Raw genomic sequence first — 20,787 nt, 5'->3', positions numbered from 1 at the left:
CCTACCATACATCTCTTCTAACTCACAGCTGGCTGATGTCTTTACCCAGGGGATTACAAAGAGCAAGCTTGAACATGACCTACACTAGTTGGGAATGTGTGACATTTACTCTCAACCAATGTTCTAAAAATCGTAATCATATCATAAATCGTAGAGAATGTTGAATCATATCAAATCGCGATTCGTGAATCACATTGTAAATCGAAAAATTATTTCTATTTTTACAAACTTCTCAAAAAATTAAATGTGGATAATGCTAAAATGCTATATATATATAATGTTCTACATTATTTTTAAGTCATATCTAAAATATTTGTACCTAAACCAATAAAATTCACTACTTCTAAAATATAAGTCTAAGATGATACAATCAAGTTTGACTTGAAAGATAAATAGTCACATATAATGTCTCTTTATCCAACAAATAATAGAAAATAAACTCAATATAGGCTCTTAAATAGCATATATAAATCAATTTCTAGTAAGGCCTTTAAAACAAAAAAAACTAAATATAAACAAACAAAACGACAAAGTAGAGAACTAATTCTTAATTGAATTGATTCGAATCACAATGAATTGCAAGAATCACGTAAATCATAAGATTTATGAATCAAATCATAGAATTCAAATAAAAATCGTAAGATTTTTGTAGAAAATGATTCAGACATAAGATTTGAATCGAAATCCTTTGGACTCATGATTCAAATTGTGAATTGTATCGGAAATCATAAGACTTTAACTACACTGCTCTCAACTTGAGGGGGAGTGCTGAGTGTTTCCTGTTATTTGTTTGATTTGTTTGTTTATTTTTAAGTTGTTAGCAGTACCCGCCCCATCAAGGGTAGATTGGACATTGTATGTGTTTTTTCTTTAAGCATAAAAGTTAATGAGAGAGGGCCAACCAGTATTATTGATCTCTCTTCTCTTTCTCCCATCTTTCTCTTCTTTCTCTTTCACAAAACCTCTTCTTCTTTCTCTTCCCTTTCTTACAACTTTTATTTCTGCTGATTTCTACTACAATTTCTGATGCAGGTATAGCAATGACATGTATCCAGAGAAAAGATTGAAAATAACTTTGACAATACAAGCAAAATGAAGTTAAATACCATATGACCTTTAGGTCTTTATCAAGACAAAATGTCATCATAGCGTATGCAACATAGACATGATATGTACAGTTCGGGGATTTGCGGGCATCTAAGAAGTACTTGCGAGCAGCTTCAACTCCTTCAGTTCTTCTTAGGAAACGGATAAACTGCAGAGTCAATATCATATATTGAGAATTTAAGAAAAAAACATATAACATGATACTAGTAATTAAATGCATCTATAATAATAAACGGAAAAAAAAAAGTGGAATCAATAAACATTCCTAAATGCACATGTTCAAACTTCAAACTTTCCATGTCTTAGGTATAGAATAGGTCTCACCTGAACAACGCAAATCAAAAGAAAACCAGAGGTTGTTACACTTCAATCTCTCTACTAGAGATCTAGCATCCCCTTCACAATACCAGTAAAGCCAAGGACAACTCCCCAGTCCCCCCCCCCACCAATTCCTCTCTTCATCCAACCTACAAGTTGAGCAAATGTACAATGTAGCCCCCTCAGAGAGACAAGAGCTCAGCACTTTTACCAACCCACTAAATAATAGTTGCAGACTTGCAGTTATTCAATGCATGCAAACAAAGTCATAGAAAAGCGAATATGGATTACTTGTATGTGTGCCAGTGCATTTGCATTGACAGCATTAGCCAAACTGCTCTCATATATCTTCTTTGCAGGCTGCAGAAAGCCAAATCCAAAGACAATAAAATTCAAAAAGCAAAAAGAAGAAAAGCCAACAATGCCAAAAAAAACGCAAAAAAATGGAATATATCATCCTTCCTATACCTGAATAGCTCCACGGGATTCCTCTAGTTCTGCATATGCATACCTCAGAACTTCAGAATCTAACAAAAAAGTAAAAATGATATTAAACATTTAGGCCCTTCCAGGTGATTCAAATCAAGTTTCAGCTAGAAATGTTCAAAGTACACGATCAAATCGCTTTTGGGGGTAATATGATTTATGAGCACATAGTTGAATCAAGTCATCAATCATGAATTGAAGTTAAATCAGGTAATTTTATGTGAACAGTATTTCAAATAGTAATGGTAAAATTTAAGGCTGGCTGACATGTGCGAGAATGTGATTTTGAGTCTGAGAGAAACGAATTTGTGCAAAAAAAGGCCAAATTTTAGGTCTGCATCAAGTCCACCCCTCCCAAGACCCCACAGAGCTGGGGCCAACACTGAGAAATGGCCAACTCGAGGGGTGTGAATGTCACCAAATAGGTAAATTCACTTTTTTAAGCATCTTCTTCCTTTATGTTTGGATGGGGCTGCACCCCATCTTCTCTTTTTTTTCTTTTTTTGTGCTTTGAACTCTGCTCCCATTTTGTCTCATTCTTTTATGCTTTGAGAACAGGGCTTCAGGCCCACATTCCTCTCTGTTTCAACATGATAAATGCATTAGGGACCTTTGTGTTACATGAAAGAAGAGGCTCCATCCCACATTTTTCTTCCACTTTTCCAATGTGTATATTTTTTTAATCTTTATGTGATGATTTAGGTAACAAAATTTAGCACTTTCTCTTTGATTATTTGTTCTAAAACTGAACTTTGATGGTAATATTTTTGGCTAATCTCAGTACTTTTAGCACCAATGACTCTTTAGTTGTTGAAATTGGTTCTCCTTTTTGGCTATCTCAGTATGATACAGAGTGTTCTCTAATGGAATCTAATACTTTATTTTTTTGGTCTACTTATAATGTCAGAAGCCAAATTATCATCATTATCACCCCATTCTGAGATTGCCAAAAATTTATGGCTTTCAGCATGGTTACATATACGCATCAAGGACTATGTAACACGAATAAGAATAACTTTATGATTATTCTTGAATTATTCAGTTCATATACACATGAACGCCTGGTTGACTCAGAAAATAACACACTTGTTCCTGAATAATTCTATTATCACATGCATACATTTTCTCTATGTTCAATCCCTTTGCCTTAGTATTCTTTAAGCCTTAATTGTCAATATATCTAATATTTGAGGAAGCAACAGAAATTAGAGAGAAGTTCTGGTCTTTCCTCACCATTACTACATACTTATATGATGAGTATAGGCTGAAAGTTGGTGCAAAAACACTTTACCATTTTATAGAATATCTACTTTTTATATTTTTTATAACTCTTAGATAAATAAAAAAATAAAATCTTGTGATGTACAATACAATTCATCATATGATTCGCAACTCAAACCTCCTTACTGTTTAAGAGGAAATTGAGTGAAGTAGAGAGGCTGAAAAGAGACGTGGAAGGTGACAAGGCAATTTGGAGTGAAGGGATATAGGAGGAAAGGGGTGAAGTAAAGGCTAGTAGTAGGAGGGGAGAAAGGAAAAGGTTAATATGAGGATTCTTAGCTGAAATGTGAGGGTTTTGGGGAGTGCAAGGAAAAGAGCAACGATCAAAGAGGTGATTAAGAGGTATAACCCAGATGTGGTGCTAGGGGGATCAATTGGGTGGCTGCTCCATTTTGGGGATCCTCAGGAGGAATTGTAACAATGTGGAAGAGGGATGTGCTTGTGGGAATGGAGGAATTATATGGTAAATACTCAATATCATTGAACTATGGGAGGAACTGTGGGAGGAATTGGGTGATATTAGGGAACTATGGGAAGGGTGTTGGTGTTTGGGTGGGGATTTTAATGTGGTTAGGTTCATAGAAAAAACTAATAGCCTAATCAGAGGGTGAATCCGATTTGCTCAAAATTGGATAGGTTCCTATTCTCAACAGATTGGGAAGAACACTAGGGGAGTTTAGCATCGAGGGCACTTCCTAGACAGACTTCTGATCATTGGCCCATAGCGATTTGCAAGGAGGAAAGGAGGAGTGGAGGACCTGTTCTGTTTATATTTGAGAACATGTGGCTACTACACCCAGGATTCACTAAGAAAATCAGAGAATGGCGGGACCATAGTTTTCAAGGCACCAAGGGGAGGCTGGGCGTCAGGGGGGGGCACCTTGTCGCCTAGGTGGGCGCCTCGGCGATGGATTTTTTTATGTAGAAAACATAGATCCTAGGGAAGTTCCCTAGGTACCATAGCCATATTTCCTTAATAATTATTCATAATTTTCATAAGAAAAGTATGGAATTCATGATCAAATATAGAAAATCAACATAATCATGAGAAGAAAAAGAAGGAAAAGAAAATTAAGAAAATATAGTAATAGTAATAGTAGACAAAATTTTAAGTTCTCCCTTACTTACTGGTTCAGGTTTTAAAAGTCTTTGAGGGTTCAATAGAGCATTAGCAATGTTTGTATTGATTAAACCCTAACAATAAGAAAATAATAAAAAGAAACTAGTATATAAACACACAAAATGAACATTTTAGTTTAATAGTGCCTATTTTATAATTATAATGTCAAAAAAATAAAGAATAAAAAGTATTTTACAATACATAGTAAAAAGCTGCTTGGTGATTAAGCAAGGCAAGCCTCAAAGGGTGCCTTGACAACTATGGGTGGGACCAGTGTAATCCTTCAGTGGCGTGGGAAGGCATGAGGTTCCATAAGAAACTCCAATTCTTGAAAGCAAAGATTAGAGAGTAGAACCTATTGGAGTTTGGCAGACTAGAAGAAAGAAAGAGAAATTTGTTGGATCAGATTGAGAACTTGAAAATGAAAGAGGAAAGGGGAGGATGTGAAGAGGGAGGCAAGGAACAAAGAATGGAATTGAGAACGCAGCTGGAGGATTGTCTATATAAGGAGGAAGTTTTCTGGAGACAAAAATCTCGCTGCAAATGGTTGAAAAGGGAGATAGAAATACTGGCTTCTATCATATGGTGGCAAATGGTAGGAGAAGAAAGAACTCCATCTCAACATTGGAAGTTGCGGGGTCAATTTTGACCCACCAAGATGAGATAGCAAAGGCCTTTATTGATCACTTTAAATCCATTTTCAAAAGGCCTTTAATTAAGAGGGTGTGGTTAGAAGGGTTGGATTGGCCAGATTTAGAGGCAGAAAATAGGCAAAGGTTGGAAAGGAGGTTTGAAGTGGAGGAAATAAAGGAAGTTGTGTTTTCTATGGAGAGAACAAAAGCTCCAAGCCCAGATGGTTTCACAATGGCCTTTTACCAAGATTGTGGGGAAATCTTAGAGAGGGATCTAATGCTATTTTTGATGAATTTCATAGGGGGGGAATAATTAATCCTGGGCTGAACTCCACCTTTATTGCTCTAATCCCAAAGAAGAAAGATGCTTCTCATCCAAAAGATTTCAAACCAATAAGTTTGGTAAACAGTCTGTATAGTTGATCAAATATTATTTGCCAATGAGAGTATGGAAAATTTTTAAAAATGTCAAAAAGAAGGGACTGGTGTGCAAACTCGACCTAGAAAAAGCTTACGATTTGGTGGATTGGTCCTTTTTGAAGGAAGTGATGGATAATTTTGGGTTTGGGGAAAGATGGTGTAAATAGATGATATGGATCATGGGTTGTGTCAAGAGCTGTCATTACTCTGTGTTGGTAAATGGGACAGTGGTAGACTTCATCCCAACCATAAGGGGAATAAGACAAGGAGATCCACTCTCTCCCTTCTTGTTTACCTTGATTGCTAATGTTCTGGGACAATTCATTCATAGAGCAGATTCAAGGGACTTAATAAGAGGTTGGAGGTTAGGAAGGGAAGAGATCCCACTTATCCATTTACAGTTTGCAGATGACACGATACTTTTCTATGAAGGTGGAAATTTGAGATGGATTAGGAACTTGAAAATGGTAATACAACTCTTTGAATAGATGTCCGACCTTAAAGTGAATTTTGATAAGAGTTGTGTAATGGGAGTAAACATGGAGGATGGCGAGATCAGGGAATGTGTGGAGCTATTGGAATGTGCATTATCAAGTTGACCTTTACGCTATCTAGACTTACCTTTGGGAGACAACCCTAAAAGAGAGAGTTTTTGGAATCCAGTGGCGGAAAGATTTGAGAAGAGACTTGCTTCCTGGTAAAAAGAACTATCTTTCTCTTGGTAGGAGGATCACACTAATTAGGGCTACCCTAGCCAATTTACCCATCTACTACATATCAGTGTTCAAGATTTCAGCAAAGGTGTCTAATAGTTTGGAAAAGATGATGAGATACTTTCTGTGGGAGCCGGGAGATAAGAAGAGGGACCATAGAGTGGGGCAGGAGGTGGTGGTTAGAAGCAAAAGCTTAGGAGGTTTAGGGATTAGGAACATTAGAAAAGGAATGTGGCTTTACTGGGGAAATGGTTATAGAGATTATCTTTAGAGAAGGAGAAATTGTGGGCAAAAATAGTGGTGAGCATTCATGGGTTGGAGGATAATGGATGCGATGCTAGAATTCTAGCGAGGACTACAAGTGCTTCACCTTGGAAAGGCATCCATGACATGTTACCTATCTTTTCCCCTTTGATCAGGTATGATTTAAACTCAAACAACCTCATAAAATTCTAGGAACAGACTTGGGTAGGGAATTCCCCATTGAATGACCAGTTTCTGTCTTTGTATGCTCCCTCTGACCTTAAAAATGAGCCCATATCTTCCTTCATTGTCCCTTCATCCTCAAATTCTAGGTTTGGATGAAATCTAGGTTTGATAAGGGCTGTTAGAGATACAGACCTGAACAGCACTTTGGCTCTCCTAGGTATTCTTGAAAATGTTCTTGGACCCCACAAAGGAAGACACTAAAATTTGGACCCCCACCCCCTCAAGTTCCTTCTCTTGTGCCGCCTTCTTTAAAGTCTTGACATAGCCAGACAACCCTGTAGGGTTATCTTTCCCTGTTAAAGAGACCCGGCGCAAGCCAATTCCTCCTAGGGTTGGGAGTTTTTGTTGGGAATCATTTCTGAATAGAATCAACACTAGTGATCTGCTTCAAAGAAAGAGACACAAGACATGTTTATCGCCTCATAGGTGTATTCTCAGTAAAGCTTATGGGGATACTGGTTTTCACCTTTTGATTTCTTGTCGGTTTGCCAAAACTATTTGGGAATGGGCCTTTTCCCTATTTCGGCTTGGGTGAAACCCCCCTATGGATGTGCAAAGCCTCTTTTACTCTTCATTTTTCATATGGCATCTACAGAGGGGCAGGATTATGTGGAGATGCCTAAGGGCTGCGGTGTGCTGGTCAGTTTGGGAAGAAAGGAACTCAAGACTTTTCTCTAAAAGAGAGAAAGTGTCAAAATTTTGATAGAGCTGATTCGCATTAAGGTCGTTCAGTGGCTGAAATCCTCGGACCTATTTACAGGTTTTACTGCAGATGTCTGCTGAGGAAATGGAGAGAGATCGCTAGCTGTGCCCATGTCAAAACGAGTCTAAGTCTGTCTTAGACTCCTTCCACCACTAGATTTATAAAGCTGAACTTCGATGGTAGTAGTAGAGGGAATCCTGGGCAGTCTGGCATTGGGAGTGTATTTAGGGATGAGAATGGGACTGTTTCAGCTCTGTTCTCAGGCCCAATTGGGGTTGGTGACTCTCTTAGGGCTGAGATCTTTGCAGTCTTGGAAGGTGCCCAAAGAGCAAAGGATATGAACATTAGAAGGCTTGCAATTGAAAGGGATTCAGTTGGGGGCTCTTGCCTCTGCTAGGGAGTTAGAGAGTTTATCCCCCCCCCCCCCCCGTGTAATTAATTATCCTGTTTGATTAATGAAAGTTTTGTTATATATATATATATATATATATATATATATATATGATTACAATTTTCAGAACATTGAGTGCAACACAACTTCATGGGCATCAATCATAAGAACTAGCCTCTAGTTTTTCAACCCAAAATTTATTCAAGTGGAGGGAGAGACCCCATTTCATGTCATTTGTAGATATGTGGAGTAAAGTATTATTGCCCACGTAATGGACATGATTATCACTTTGTGCCAGCTCAAAATTCTTTTCAGACATGAAGTTAAATCTTTGTTTTTGTTTGTGTAATAAATTATTTGGTGATCTACTAGAACAATTTGCAGTTTCTATGAGTTTAAATTTTGCTTGAACTTACTCCATTATGTAATTTTGACTCTTGAAGTTTACATGACAACTTTGCAGCTTATTGTTTTGCCTATTAACCTTAGCTTCCTAGCTTTATTTGATGTTTTGGAACAAGCTCATAATTTAAAAGGGAGTGCCTATGCTTCTTTTATCATTTTATAAAATTCCATTCTATATTTCTGCATACTTCACAGTGTTTCCACTCCACCATGTCTATAATGTTTACAACATTTCATACGACATTTCCAACATTTCTGACACGTTTCTTATGTTTGGATGGCTGATATTTCCACTGACACCAACATTTCAAACCATGTCTATTAATAGTCAAATCAATGAATGGCAATACAAGAATTGAGGTAGTCGGAAAGGATCTATGCCTGAACACACAACTTGAGAGAGTATATGGACCTAAATAGAGGAACTATGGAATAAAAGAATTCATGGAGCTAACCATATAGCTAGGATAAATTTTTTAGAGCCCAATTGATTGATCAATAAAAGGAAAAAACTTATTTAAAACTGACATGTCTAAAAATTAAAGTGAGGCACAAAGGAAAAGAAGAATCACGCTTACCAGGTAAAGCCTTTAAAGCTCGCTGAAATACCTTAATTGCAGAATCTATTGAACCAGTCTTTGCATGCCACGTAGCATAGTCATACCATATATCAGGGTAATGATATAAATACATCAGACACTGGATATCAGAACAAATAATTGTGAGTAATCCAGCAGTTTCTTATAAAAGGAAAAGATTAAAGATGCAGGCAGAAGGAAAATGCAAAAGAAGAAAGACTCATTTAATTTTCAGATATATTCTGTTTGTCTTCTTTTTCGGGGCTGTGGCATCCAGCTGTACTAAAACAACTCAGAAGAAAGAAGAGAGGGAGAGAAATAACCACATAGATTGGGATGTCCACTAAAAATGCAAAAGAAAAAAATTTGTATAGAAGTTTACTAAAGAACTTTTTTTTACAAGTAAGTTTACTAAAGGACTTCAGGAAGAAGAAAAATAAACCATTTCTTCTTTTCCATTCTGGCAGCTTTTCATCCCTTTCCTTTTATACAAAAAAATTTATGGTATCCTCCTCCACTTCTCCCACTCATATACATGAAGGAAGATGAATATAAAAGTGATTGTAGAAAGAACATAAAAAAAAATCTACAGATTCAGCTTGGCAAATTATGGGCTATAGCAATTTATCAAAAAAAAATATGAGCTATAGCTTCAACTAAAGATTGAAAACACTAAGAACATGGGAAGTACACTATCTACAGCCTTGTTATATAATTCAACTGATTTGCTCCCTTGTAAATGAAAGATTTGAAGGATTATATACAGTGATTATACTGTCTGGAGTCAATTATTTAATCCAGCTGATTACGGTTACCTATGAAGCATAAAATTGGGAAGAAACCATGCCGACGGCCTACTTATTTGGCTTTGCTAATTGAAGGCTCACATGAGGTGAGGAATTGGAGAGCTTCTTAGTCATGAAAAGTTTATTGGGGAGGGAAAATTAGTTCAGGTAGAAGAAGGGTTAGCTTAACACTGAAATGAATTACTGGATAAGGTGGTAATGTTCTTGCAGTTGCTATGGGTTGGATCAGTCATGGTAGTATCTTGTTGTGTTTTGTCGGTTGTATTCTGTGTTTGTCCAAGTAGTTGTGATGGATTGAATTTATTGATCCTTGTCAGTTAGGGGTGGCATTTTTTAAGGACCTTTTGCTTTGTATGAGGTGATACCCTGTCATCAAAATTCCATGCTTTATCTATTTCAAGGTATCAAGGCGAAGCTAGGTGACAGGGAGCACCTTGTTGATATTCACCTAGGTGATGGACTTTTTTGAATAAAAACCATGTATACTGGGGTAATTCCCTTGGTTTCATAACAACAACCATCTTCACTATTATTTGTCTATAATCTTTTTTTTGATAAATAATCTTCATAAAAAAATGTATAACTTCATTTAAAAATAGAAGATCAACATATTCATGAAAAAATGAAGATAGAAAAGAAATTTCAAAAAAAAGAAAGGCTCAGTCTCTATTTTTGTCGTAGAAGAAGAAGAAAAAGAAGAAAATAATAATAATGGTAATGATTATGATGATAATAATAATAATAATTTCTTGTGTAGACAAAACTTTTAGTTCTTTCTTGCTTATCACTTCAGGTTTTGAAGTATTTTAGGGTTCAAGACAGTATACATGTTGAGTGAACCCAGAAAAATAAGAAAATAGTAAAAAAGAAACTAGTATTTTAACTCACGAACTGAATAATTTAATAAGAATATAATAGTATCCAAGAGCACCATGAAGCATATGCCAGAGGCATTGACACCTCTGAGGCATACGCCTCACACGCTTTTTTCGTGAGACGTGCTAGAGGCATACGCCCCATGCCCCTCATGCACCCATGCCCCTCATGCACATCTCGTATAAAAAGACAGAAAAATAAAGAAAAATGAGATCCCCCTTCCTCTTCTTCCTCCTCCCCTTCCTCCTTCCCCCTCTTCCCTCTCCTCTTAAGGAGGCTTACGCCTCCTTGTGTTTGGGAGGCTTATGCCTCTTACATTTTGAACTACGCCTCACACCTCTAGGTAGTGGAACGCCTCATGTCGCGCCTCCACATTTTAAAACATTGTTCTGAAGCAAGGCGTAAAAATGAAGGTTTTCAAAAAATCAAAAAAAAAATCAATACTAAAGATACTATTAAATAAAATATGAAATTAATTTCCAAATAAATATTTTCAAAAACCTATTATTTAAAAGTAAAAGACATGAACGTAACATGTAAAACATATTAAAATGGAAATTTAAAAATATAAACCAAACATATAAAATATATTTGTAGAGAGGATGGACCCCCATAGGCTGTTCTTATTTCTTTATGTTTCTATTCTTTTTGTTAATGGGCCTTTATGTTTCTTCATGTTTCTTGTTTAATTAGTTAATCGCCCAATTAAGGGCCTACTTGTATTTACAGAAAATTTGTAATTATTTTTAATGAAAAGAATAGAGAAGGGAGAGAGGATTGAACAACTCTTCTCCAAAACCCTATTACAGCCGAACTCTTCTTCTTCTTCTCTCTTCTTGTTCTTTCTTCGCTGCTGATATCTAAATTGCTTTCACACCTTTTAAATCAGTCCTCTCATTCTCTTGGACTGTTTTTCTTCTTGGTATCAGAGCAGGCTCTTTTCTTCTTCTTTTTTCACTTTTTTTCCCATACACAGTGTGTATGGAGAGCTGAACCAAATGAGTAATTGAAGAAAGTATTAAGCCCAGTTGGTAGTGGTCTTTTTGAGAAAAGGAAGTTGTCTTGTCCATTATTTTGACAGTCCTTGGAATTTTTTGCCCAAAACCCTAATCAACTGGAGAATTCTGATTGCGGGCCCCATAGGGAGTTTCACCTTGGCACTCAGTGACTGAAGGGGTTCTCTTTCTTTATCTTGAAGACCAATCCAAGTCTTGTGCAGATCTGTGAAACCTACAGAGAGCGGCTGCAATTTTCTTATTTCTCTCAAGTTCCGGGTGAGACGCAGCTGGCAAAAAAAACTTCATAGAGGTTGGTACTTGTCTACTTTTTCCTGTCTTCTTTTTTATCATTTGAAGTTGTTTGAAGTTCTTTTGGAGTTGTTTGAGAAAGATAGATGTCTCTAGAGTTGAGAATAAGTTTGGCGCAGAGTCCGGATAGGTTCCGGGAGCACCTATAGACTCTTTATTGGTTGTGACCACAGTCAAGCTCGATGGGACTAACTATCTAGTATAGTTACAATCTGTAAAGATACATGTTTGTAGTAGAGGCAAGTGGGGGTATATCTCCGGGAGCAAGAAAGCACCACCGGAAGATGAACCATCTTATGAGAAATGGTTGCAAGAGAATTACACTATTATTGGATGGTTAGTGAATTCGATGCAACCACAAATTAGTCAACACTATTTATGGATGACCTCAGCTAAGGAAATATGGGATAGTGTTGCTGAAACCAATTCACAAAAACTATATGTGGCCAGGGCATATAAGTTAAGGAGTGATGTGAATAATCTAAGGCAAGGGGAGAGACCTTTAGCAGTATACTTCTCAATGCTGAAATCCTTGTAGCAAGAGATAGATCTAATGGAAATAGTTGTTTGGGAAAGCACAAACGATGTTCAGACATACAGAAAATTAGTTGAGAGGAATAGGGTCTTTGAATCTAGAGTTTGATATTACCAGATAGAATATCCTAGCTAAGGATAATGTATCTTTGTCTTAGGCTTATGCCATGGTGAGAAGTGAAAAGGGCAAGAGGTTGGTCCAAGTTCAAGGGACTATCCCAAATGACCATTTTGCTAATATGGGGCTCAAACCTAAGATGACTACAGGCAGTTCAGGTGGTTCAGGGAAGAAGGAGGTTATATGTGAGTACTGCAAGAAACCCAAACATACAAAAGATAAATGTTGGAAACTACATCCAGAACTTCTTCCACCTCGTTTTCAAAAGAAGCCTGATAATGAGAAGTCAAGAAGTGCCAACACAACCACAGTCTCAAATAATGACAGGTGTTTCACAAATGAGAGGACTGCTACTGAGTAGTTAACTGTTATGAAGGCAGAATATGAGAAGTATGGGAGGATGATTAGCTTGAGAGTGCAGCCTCCTCCTCCAACTCCTTGGGGCAATCCAACTACTTCTGGGGGGACGTCGTTCCCACTGCAACCTACCTAATCAATCGTATGCCATCCAGAGTGTTGGGCTTTAAGTCCCCTTTTAACCACCTTTATCCAGATAAGGACCTTTTTTCTATTCCCCTTCGTGTCTTTGGCTGCACTTGTTGTGTACACATTTAGTACCCAGAGACATAAATTTGAACCAAAGGCCCATAAGTGCATCTTCCTTGGTTATGCCTCCACATAGAAGGGTTATTGCTATTTTGATCCTAGCACCGGGACTCATTATGTTTCAATGGATGTTACTTTTGCTGAGTCCACTGCTTTCTATGGTTCATCTCGAGGGGAGTATTTGTCACAGTTGTTTGCACCCCCCCTTCCTATCCCTATTGAGTCTCCACTTGAGTTTCCTTCTATTCTTGATGAGACAAGGGGGGAACAATCATCACCTACTCCTTCCAATATTCCTATTCCTCCTCCATTACCTCCTTGTCCTCTTTTTAATCACAGGTAGTACCAGCGACAAAGGACCAGGAGTGAGCAAATTGTTTCCTCTACATCACACGAGCCTCCTACACTTCCAGTTACTGAAGAGACGACAGGTACTAATACCACCCCCTTGCAGCCTCCCTTCCCAGATCTTGATGTCCCTATTGCTATTAGGAAAGGTAAACGGAAGTGTACTACACATTGCATTTCCAAACATCTTTCCTATGGCCTTTTTTCTCTTTCATATTATGCCTTTCTTTTGTTAATTCTAACCCTATACCCAGGTCTGTATCAGAAGCTCTTACTATTTCAAAATGGAAGGATGCTATGAGAACTGAAATAGAGGCTCTACACAAGAATGACACATGGGAAGTTGTTGATTTGCTTGAAGGGAAGGAGTTAGTGGGATGTAAGTGGGTATATTCCATCAAATATCATGTTGGTGGCTCTATTGAGAGGTACAAAGCTCGGTTGGTTGCGAAAGGCTATACACAAACTTATGGGATTGACTATTTGGAGACTTGTGCTCCTGTTGTGAAGATGACATCTGTGTAGATTCTGCTATCTTTGGCAACTCATTCAGACAGGCCTCTTTATCACTTGGATGTGAAAAATGCATTCTTGATTAGAGAATTACATGAGGAGGTTATATGTCCCTCCCACCAGGGATGTATGGCACAGACATGGAGGGAAAAGTGTGCAAGTTGAAAAAGTCACTCTATGGACTTGGATGTGAAAAATGCATTCTTGATTAGAGAATTACATGAGGAGGTTATATGTCCCTCCCACCAGGGATGTATGGCACAGACATGGAGGGAAAAGTGTGCAAGTTGAAAAAGTCACTCTATGGGTTCAAATAGTCGCCTAGGGTGTGGTTTGAAAGGTTTAGGGCTGGTCTTGTTAACTTTGGTTACATACAGACTCAGTCTAATCATACCCTCTTTGTGAAGAGGAGAGGTTCATTGGTGGTATATCTCATAGTCTATGTTGATGATATTGTAGTGACTGGCACTAATGTGACAGGGATTGATGATCTTAAATCCTTCCTTCATACAGAGTTTGAGATCAAAGATCTGGGGGAGTTGAGGTATTTGCTTGGTATTGAAGTGGCTCGGTCTAAGGATGAAATCTTTATCTCTCGACACAAGTATGTGCTAGACTTTCTCTCTGAAACAAGCAAAATGGGTGCAAGACCGGTGGCTACTCCTATAGTCACAAACTTTCTGCCTCATGGAGAACTGTTGAAAGATAAGGGAGTGTTTCAAAGGTTACTAGGGAAACTACTATATCTTTATATGACTCGGCCTAACATTGCATATGTTGTTAGTTGCATTAGCCAGTTCATGCATGCTCCCAAAGACACTCATATGGCAGTAGCAGAGCAGATTTTATGTTACTTGAAGAGTATGTAGAGACTGTGAAATCTAGCCATAGGAATATTTTTGTACTTTTACTCTTCTTTGTTGTATAACTATTCTTTGTACTCTCTTTCTCTTGTACATTAAGGGTAAATTTGCCCTTTTACCTTTTAATATAAATATATCTTTTAGGGTGTCGACTAACACAAGGTGTCACACTCACCACTCGGCCGTGTTCTCTTCTCTCTTTCTCTCTTTTCTGACTTTCGAACCGGCTCTGACAGAGTACTCCTGGAAAGGGCATTCTTTTTGCTAAGCATGGTCATATGAAACTGAAGGCTTATACAGATGTTAATTGGGCAAGCAACATTGATGATAGGAGGTCAACTTCGGGATATTGTAGCACGGTGGCAGGTAATAGTGTTTCTTGGAGAAGCAAGAAACAATCTATTGCTACTAGATTTTCAGCTAAGGCCGAGTACAGGGCTATGGCTCATGGGGTTTCTGAGTTACTTTGGCTTTAATCCCTAATGGAGGAAGTAAGTGTTGAGTATGATAATCCATTGATGCTATATTGTGATAATTAGGCCGTGATCAACATTGTCCACAATCTGGTGCAACATGATAAGACTAAGCATATTGAAGTTGACAGGCATTTCATTAGAGAAAGAGTGGCTTCTAGAGAAATTTGTCTACCATTCATTACATCTGAAGAACAGTTAGCTAACAGTCTTACCAAGGGAATCTCCAAGGCCAAGCTACAACATGACAGTGGCAAGCTGGGCATGATTGACATCTATGCTTAGCTTGAGGGGAAGTGTAGAGAGGATGGGCCGAATGGCCCATAGGCTGTTCTTATTTCTTTATGTTTATATTCTTTTTGTTAATGGGCCTTTATATTTCTTTATGTTTCTTGTTTAACTAGTTAATCACCCAATTAAGGGCCTACTTGTAATTACAGAAAATTTGTAATTATTTTTAATGAAAAGATTAGGGAAGGGAGAGAGGATTGAACAACTCTTCTCCAAAACCCTATTACAGCCGAACTCTTCTTCTTCTTCTCTCATTGCTGTCGATATATACCTTGCTTTCACACCTTTTAAATCAGTCCTCTCATTCTTTTGGACTGTTTTTCTTTTATATTCAAGCATGCAAAACCCTCAGTCTCTCTTGTTTCGCAATTACATTACTTCAAATAGTTAATATGATGCAAAACATTTTGCATTCTTTAACCAACGAGCCACCTCCATACCAACTTGCGATGCCCCTTGAGGCAAGATCAAACAAATCCATGTTAGATCTTAAATTCATAATCCCTACCTCCAATTTGCAAATGCTGTTCATTTATTCATCCTAATAAAATATCTTCTTAGAAAAGAACAAAAGGCCAAGGATTAAAATTCCATCACATATCGGGGTGTATACACCAATAGTGTCATATCGGGACCCCTCCAATACACCCCTATACACAGTGTTTCAAAGTCCCACCTATTTCAGGGGGTACATGGGCCTTAAACCACTCCCAAGAGAGAAATTTATATTCTCTATATTTCTGTTACTGTAGGGGCCTTTGCTTGATGTCATGGTAAAACCTCATGCTGACAGGCATGAGAACACAGGTTCAGGTCTGAGAGTTTATTATGTTACACAAAGATTTCCTTAAAATTTTTATCCCAACAAATCTGCTGTCCAGTCTAATCAACAAAAGTCACAACTTTTATCACCCAAGGGAAAATAAAATTTAGTACAGGGGAATAAATGCCACTAACCCATGAAGTGGTTAGTTGTGTTTAAAATGAAACTAAATGGTACAAAGAAACAAAAACATCAAATAAAAAAGCATTCTTTTTCAACCTGGACATAACTAGATGGTTGAGCAATTTGGACTTTCAACTGCTACAAAATCACATGTTAACCCCTGAACTATGACTAAAGTTATAAGTATTAAGTCGAAAACTATCATTTGATCAAAATAGTTGACAAGACCAACTAATCACTCAAGCACGCTTGCATGGTTAATAGATCTTTCCATGACATAGAAAAGTTACTATCTGATTTAGATATTATTGTTCTTTTTTCTAATTTTTCATTTGTTAATTCATCTTCATATTTTTCTAATTTATTTGCAATTGTTGTATTTATGCCATCTCAGATATTACAGACATATCAACAGGTGCGTAAGTTGAACAATGGAATACATTCCCCAGCAGTTAAAAGTTCAATTTCAAACTGAAAGTAAATGCAAAATCAATACTCAGGCATGTGAGCTCAAACAATTATTACACAGATCAAGGAATGAATAATCAGATTAATCAAGATGAGAATTCAAGAATATCCGATGCAAACTACAAGTAAGCTTCAATAATATATTTGACCCAAACAGAAATTTTTATTTCCAAGAAAATCAAGGACGAATTTTGGAGATTAACTATTTCCAAGAAGAATAACGACACAAGAAGCACTAAATTAACCACCCCTCTTTGATACCTGCTCATATGTAAAGGCAATTCTTCTATTAGAGGATGCACTGTCTATCCTTTGAGGATTCCCTCTGAAAAGTAAGTTATCATTATCAGTTTAAAGTTAGAAGATCTCAAGTCAACTTTATATGAAATGTATAACCATATTGACTTATGGGGAAGGAATATTACTTGTGTATGATTAATGAGAAAAGTACTATTCTTGATTTTCACTTATTGCTAGTAAAGCCCATTGATGCCGAAAGTGTTTGGCATGGCTACACTTCTTGGCATTGCCATTTTACTTTAATCAGCAAAACAACACCAAAAAAAATTGTGGTAAGGCTTCTAGTACATACATGTTTGGTAGGAAGAATGATGATTTGGCGTTTAAAATCCTAAGGATTTCACCTATCAAAATTACAGGTTTAAAATGTAAAACATCATTTATATTTCACTACATCACATTGGAGATTGCTAAAATGTTCCCTGGTGTCACAGAATCACCAAAACAGCAATTCATAATCAACTCCCATGCACAAAACTCAAGGAAATAACAGTTCTGGAGAAACAGGTGTTAGCAAACAAAATATCAATGCCCTTTATCATTTTCCCACTTTTTTATAATAAAAAGAAAATTTCATTAATAGAAAAGAAAAGTACATAGGTAAGTGACCAGTAGACACCTGGAGAAGGCAAAGGCAACCTTCAGTTTATAAGAGTAAAAATTTTATAAAAACAAAAACAGATACAAGCTGATCAGGTGTCTAGATGACACCCCAAACAAAGAAAAACATACATCCAACTTCAGTTTAGACCAACTGGTTCACATTACAATTTTTTATCTCTAATAATTCCCAAAAGATATCAGCAAAATCCAAAGATCTGATTTGCTCAAATATATCACTTATGAAAGAAGAAAATAAATAATGGCATTCTTACTTTTCAAAGGCTAATAACCTTTTCCAAGCCATGCATTGTTGTTCTTCCTGTCGAGCAAAGCACACCACTTAGATTTCTCATATATGCAAATCAGGGTACTAAAATAATAAGAGCAAAATATAATATACACTATTTAAATTTAATAATAATAGGAATGTAAATCAGGGTACACTTGGAATTGGAGAAAAAGAGAGAACTCAATGTGACCTCTTCTGTTACCTTGGTTCAATAGTTCATAATAAGGTAACAGAAGGACTGCATCCAGAGCCTTATTTGATAGACAAATACAACTCAGGTTAAAATGTATATAAAACAGCAATGCTGTATGGAGCAAAGTTTTGGGCAGTCAAGAAATAACATGACAAAAAATGAGTGTGGCAGAAATGTGTATGCTGATAAAGATAAGTGGAAAAACTCAAAAGGACTAGGTCAGAAATAAAGTCATCCAGAGAAACCAAAAAAATTATATAAAATACATTTGCACATGTGCATATTTTCAACCCTAGGGTGCTCACTTAACATGTGAGAGAGAGTGATTTAAAAACCCACCTTGTATGAACCAGTTGGGGGTACAGCAAGCATATTCCAATCAATTTCATCAATGTACTTCTTTCGCTCTCTATAGACAGCCCTTGCACTGTTATACTTTGGCTGATATTCAGACAACAATCCCTTCGCCTAGAGAAAACATTATCAGCAAAATCACATATTGTTTTCCATCCATGTGCTTCTCAAGAGAAGATGAATAGAACATCTCTTGTGCATACATGGTTTTCAATATGCTAATTAACAAATGAAAAGAAATTACAGTCTCACAAATGCATAAGTTCTTATTCATAATAAACCTCAAGTACATAAAGCTCTTTTCCATACATGGTTTTTGGTATGCTAAACAAAGTGAAATGAGTCTCAAAATTTAGCTTAAGATATTACCCTTTGGTAGGGAATGAAATTCATGTATTCATTGGACTTCCAATGATTGAAAGCAGGAGGTGATTCTCAAGTTGTCAACACTAAGATGAATTGAAGGAAGGTGGGGGTGATGAAGGTGTCTTGAGGAATCTAAAGGACTTGGTCATTATCTTTCAAAGGGCTTCCAATATAAAGCTGAATTAGGAATTTGGGAGCTTGGGAGAGGATGAGACTCAATTGTTTCACAGGTATCCTAGGTTCTGAGGTCAAAAATTGGCCACTTGAGTACCTTGAACTTCCTTTGGGGTGCAACCTGAGAGCAAAAGGCTTATGGGAACCTGCCCTGGAGAAATTTGCTAAGGCATTGGCCCTTTGGAAAACAACTACATTTCAATGGGAGGGAGGATGAGCTTAAATAAATTTATGCTAGCCAATTTACCCATTTATTACCTGTCCACATTTCATATCCCAGAAAAAACGGTTAGGCAAAAACACATGAGGGATTTCTTATGGGAACTGGGGGGACAAAAAGAAGGATCATTTGGTATAATGGGAGCAGGTTAAAAATCCAAGGAACAGAGTTGGCATGGTACCAGGAACCTGATTCAGAGATATATAGCTTTGCTAGGTAAGTGGTTGTAGAGATTTCCCCTTGAAAGAGATAGACTTTGGCATAGGGCCAATGGGAGCATTCAACTTCTCTCTGGAAAGCAATACATGAGGTACTACCTTCCTTTCTTCTTAACTTAACTGATTTTGATGTGGGTTGTAGGACAAGAATCTTATTTTGGGAGGATCTGTGGTTTGGTAACTTGCCTCTCAAGTTGTAACTCCTTTCACTTTTACTCCCTTTCCAACTACAAGTTTGAATCTATGGATTTCAAATAACCTCCTCCTCTAGGTTGAATTGAGACTTAGGCTTTAGAAGGGTTTTTTTTTTTCTTTTTTGAGAAAAGTTAACTTTAAGGGCTTCAAAAGGGGTTTGAGGTATAATGTATGCAAATCCCTTGTCCTTTTACTGGCCAAATTGGATAAAATCTTCTTGGATCCAACTGGGAAGATGGTAGAATTTGGGCTCTCACCCCAGTTGACTCCTTTTCTTGAGTAGTTTTCTTGACCTAGTCATCCATTCAGATTCCTTGGGAGAGAACTTCCCAATGAAAGAGATTTTGTGCAAGACTATCCCTCCAAAAAGTTCAATCTTTATGTTGGGAAGTGTTCCATGGAAAGATTAATAGTTGTGGCATACTGCAGAAAAGGAGGCCTAACATGTGCCTCTCTCCTCATACGCGTATAATATACAAAGCTTGTGATGAAACCATCCACCACTAATCCCCCATCTTCTTGTATCTTGTGCCTAGGAGCTTTCTACTCTTGGTTATAACTTATAGGCGGGTGCCCCCTACAACCAAAAAAGGGAAAGAATAATGTGAAGGGCAATAAGGGCAGTTAGGGGTGGAAACAAATCGAGCATTTCACGAGCTATTCGAGCACGGCTCATGAAAAGCTCGATTCAGCTCAGTTGAAACCGAGCTTCGAGCCAAGCTCAAGCCTAGTGAAGCTCAACTCATGAGGCTCGCAAGCCTAATCATGCCTAACATACATATAAGAAATAATTTTTATTATATCTATAATAATAAAAAAGTTTTATAGTTCTTTTTTTTGTATATAAGATAAAAACAATTTTTATGTGTATATTTTTTATTTTTTATATATAATAATAAATATTATATTTAATATTTTTATTTTTTATTTATATAATAAATAATTTTTATAATTCTTAATTTTTCTGTATGCAAAATAAAAAATATTTCTTATATGTTTAATTTTTATTTTTTATAGGAAGCTTAGCTTATAGTCAAGCTCAAGCTGAGCCAAGCTCTAACTTGTGAGCTTTTGTGCTGAGTC

The 20,787-nt window shown here is 37.0% G+C and overlaps 1 protein-coding gene across 2 annotated transcripts in view; it reads right to left on the bottom strand.

Moving 5' to 3' along the window:
* The window catches only part of CSTF77 (Tetratricopeptide repeat (TPR)-like superfamily protein), a 103,705-nt gene that overhangs the window by 57,240 nt on the left and 25,678 nt on the right, over nucleotides 1-20,787 (bottom strand). For both annotated transcript variants that reach the window (XM_088986067.1, XM_088986068.1), the window contains exons 7-13: nucleotides 18,517-18,645; nucleotides 17,968-18,014; nucleotides 17,054-17,117; nucleotides 8,644-8,764; nucleotides 1,894-1,952; nucleotides 1,717-1,785; nucleotides 1,115-1,255 (exon numbers count right to left, since the gene is read on the bottom strand). In XM_088986067.1, coding sequence (XP_088842193.1) covers nucleotides 1,115-1,255; nucleotides 1,717-1,785; nucleotides 1,894-1,952; nucleotides 8,644-8,764; nucleotides 17,054-17,117; nucleotides 17,968-18,014; nucleotides 18,517-18,645 — 630 coding nt within the window. The remainder of the gene's footprint in view (nucleotides 1-1,114; nucleotides 1,256-1,716; nucleotides 1,786-1,893; nucleotides 1,953-8,643; nucleotides 8,765-17,053; nucleotides 17,118-17,967; nucleotides 18,015-18,516; nucleotides 18,646-20,787) is intronic.

The sequence above is a fragment of the Nelumbo lutea genome, chromosome 4 (assembly GCF_056320005.1).
Source record: "Nelumbo lutea isolate HS-2025 chromosome 4, American lotus-T2T, whole genome shotgun sequence".
Taxonomy (NCBI): domain Eukaryota; kingdom Viridiplantae; phylum Streptophyta; class Magnoliopsida; order Proteales; family Nelumbonaceae; genus Nelumbo; species Nelumbo lutea.
The sequence above is the reverse complement of the archived record's forward strand: the minus strand, read 5'-3'. Positions and strand labels throughout refer to the sequence as shown.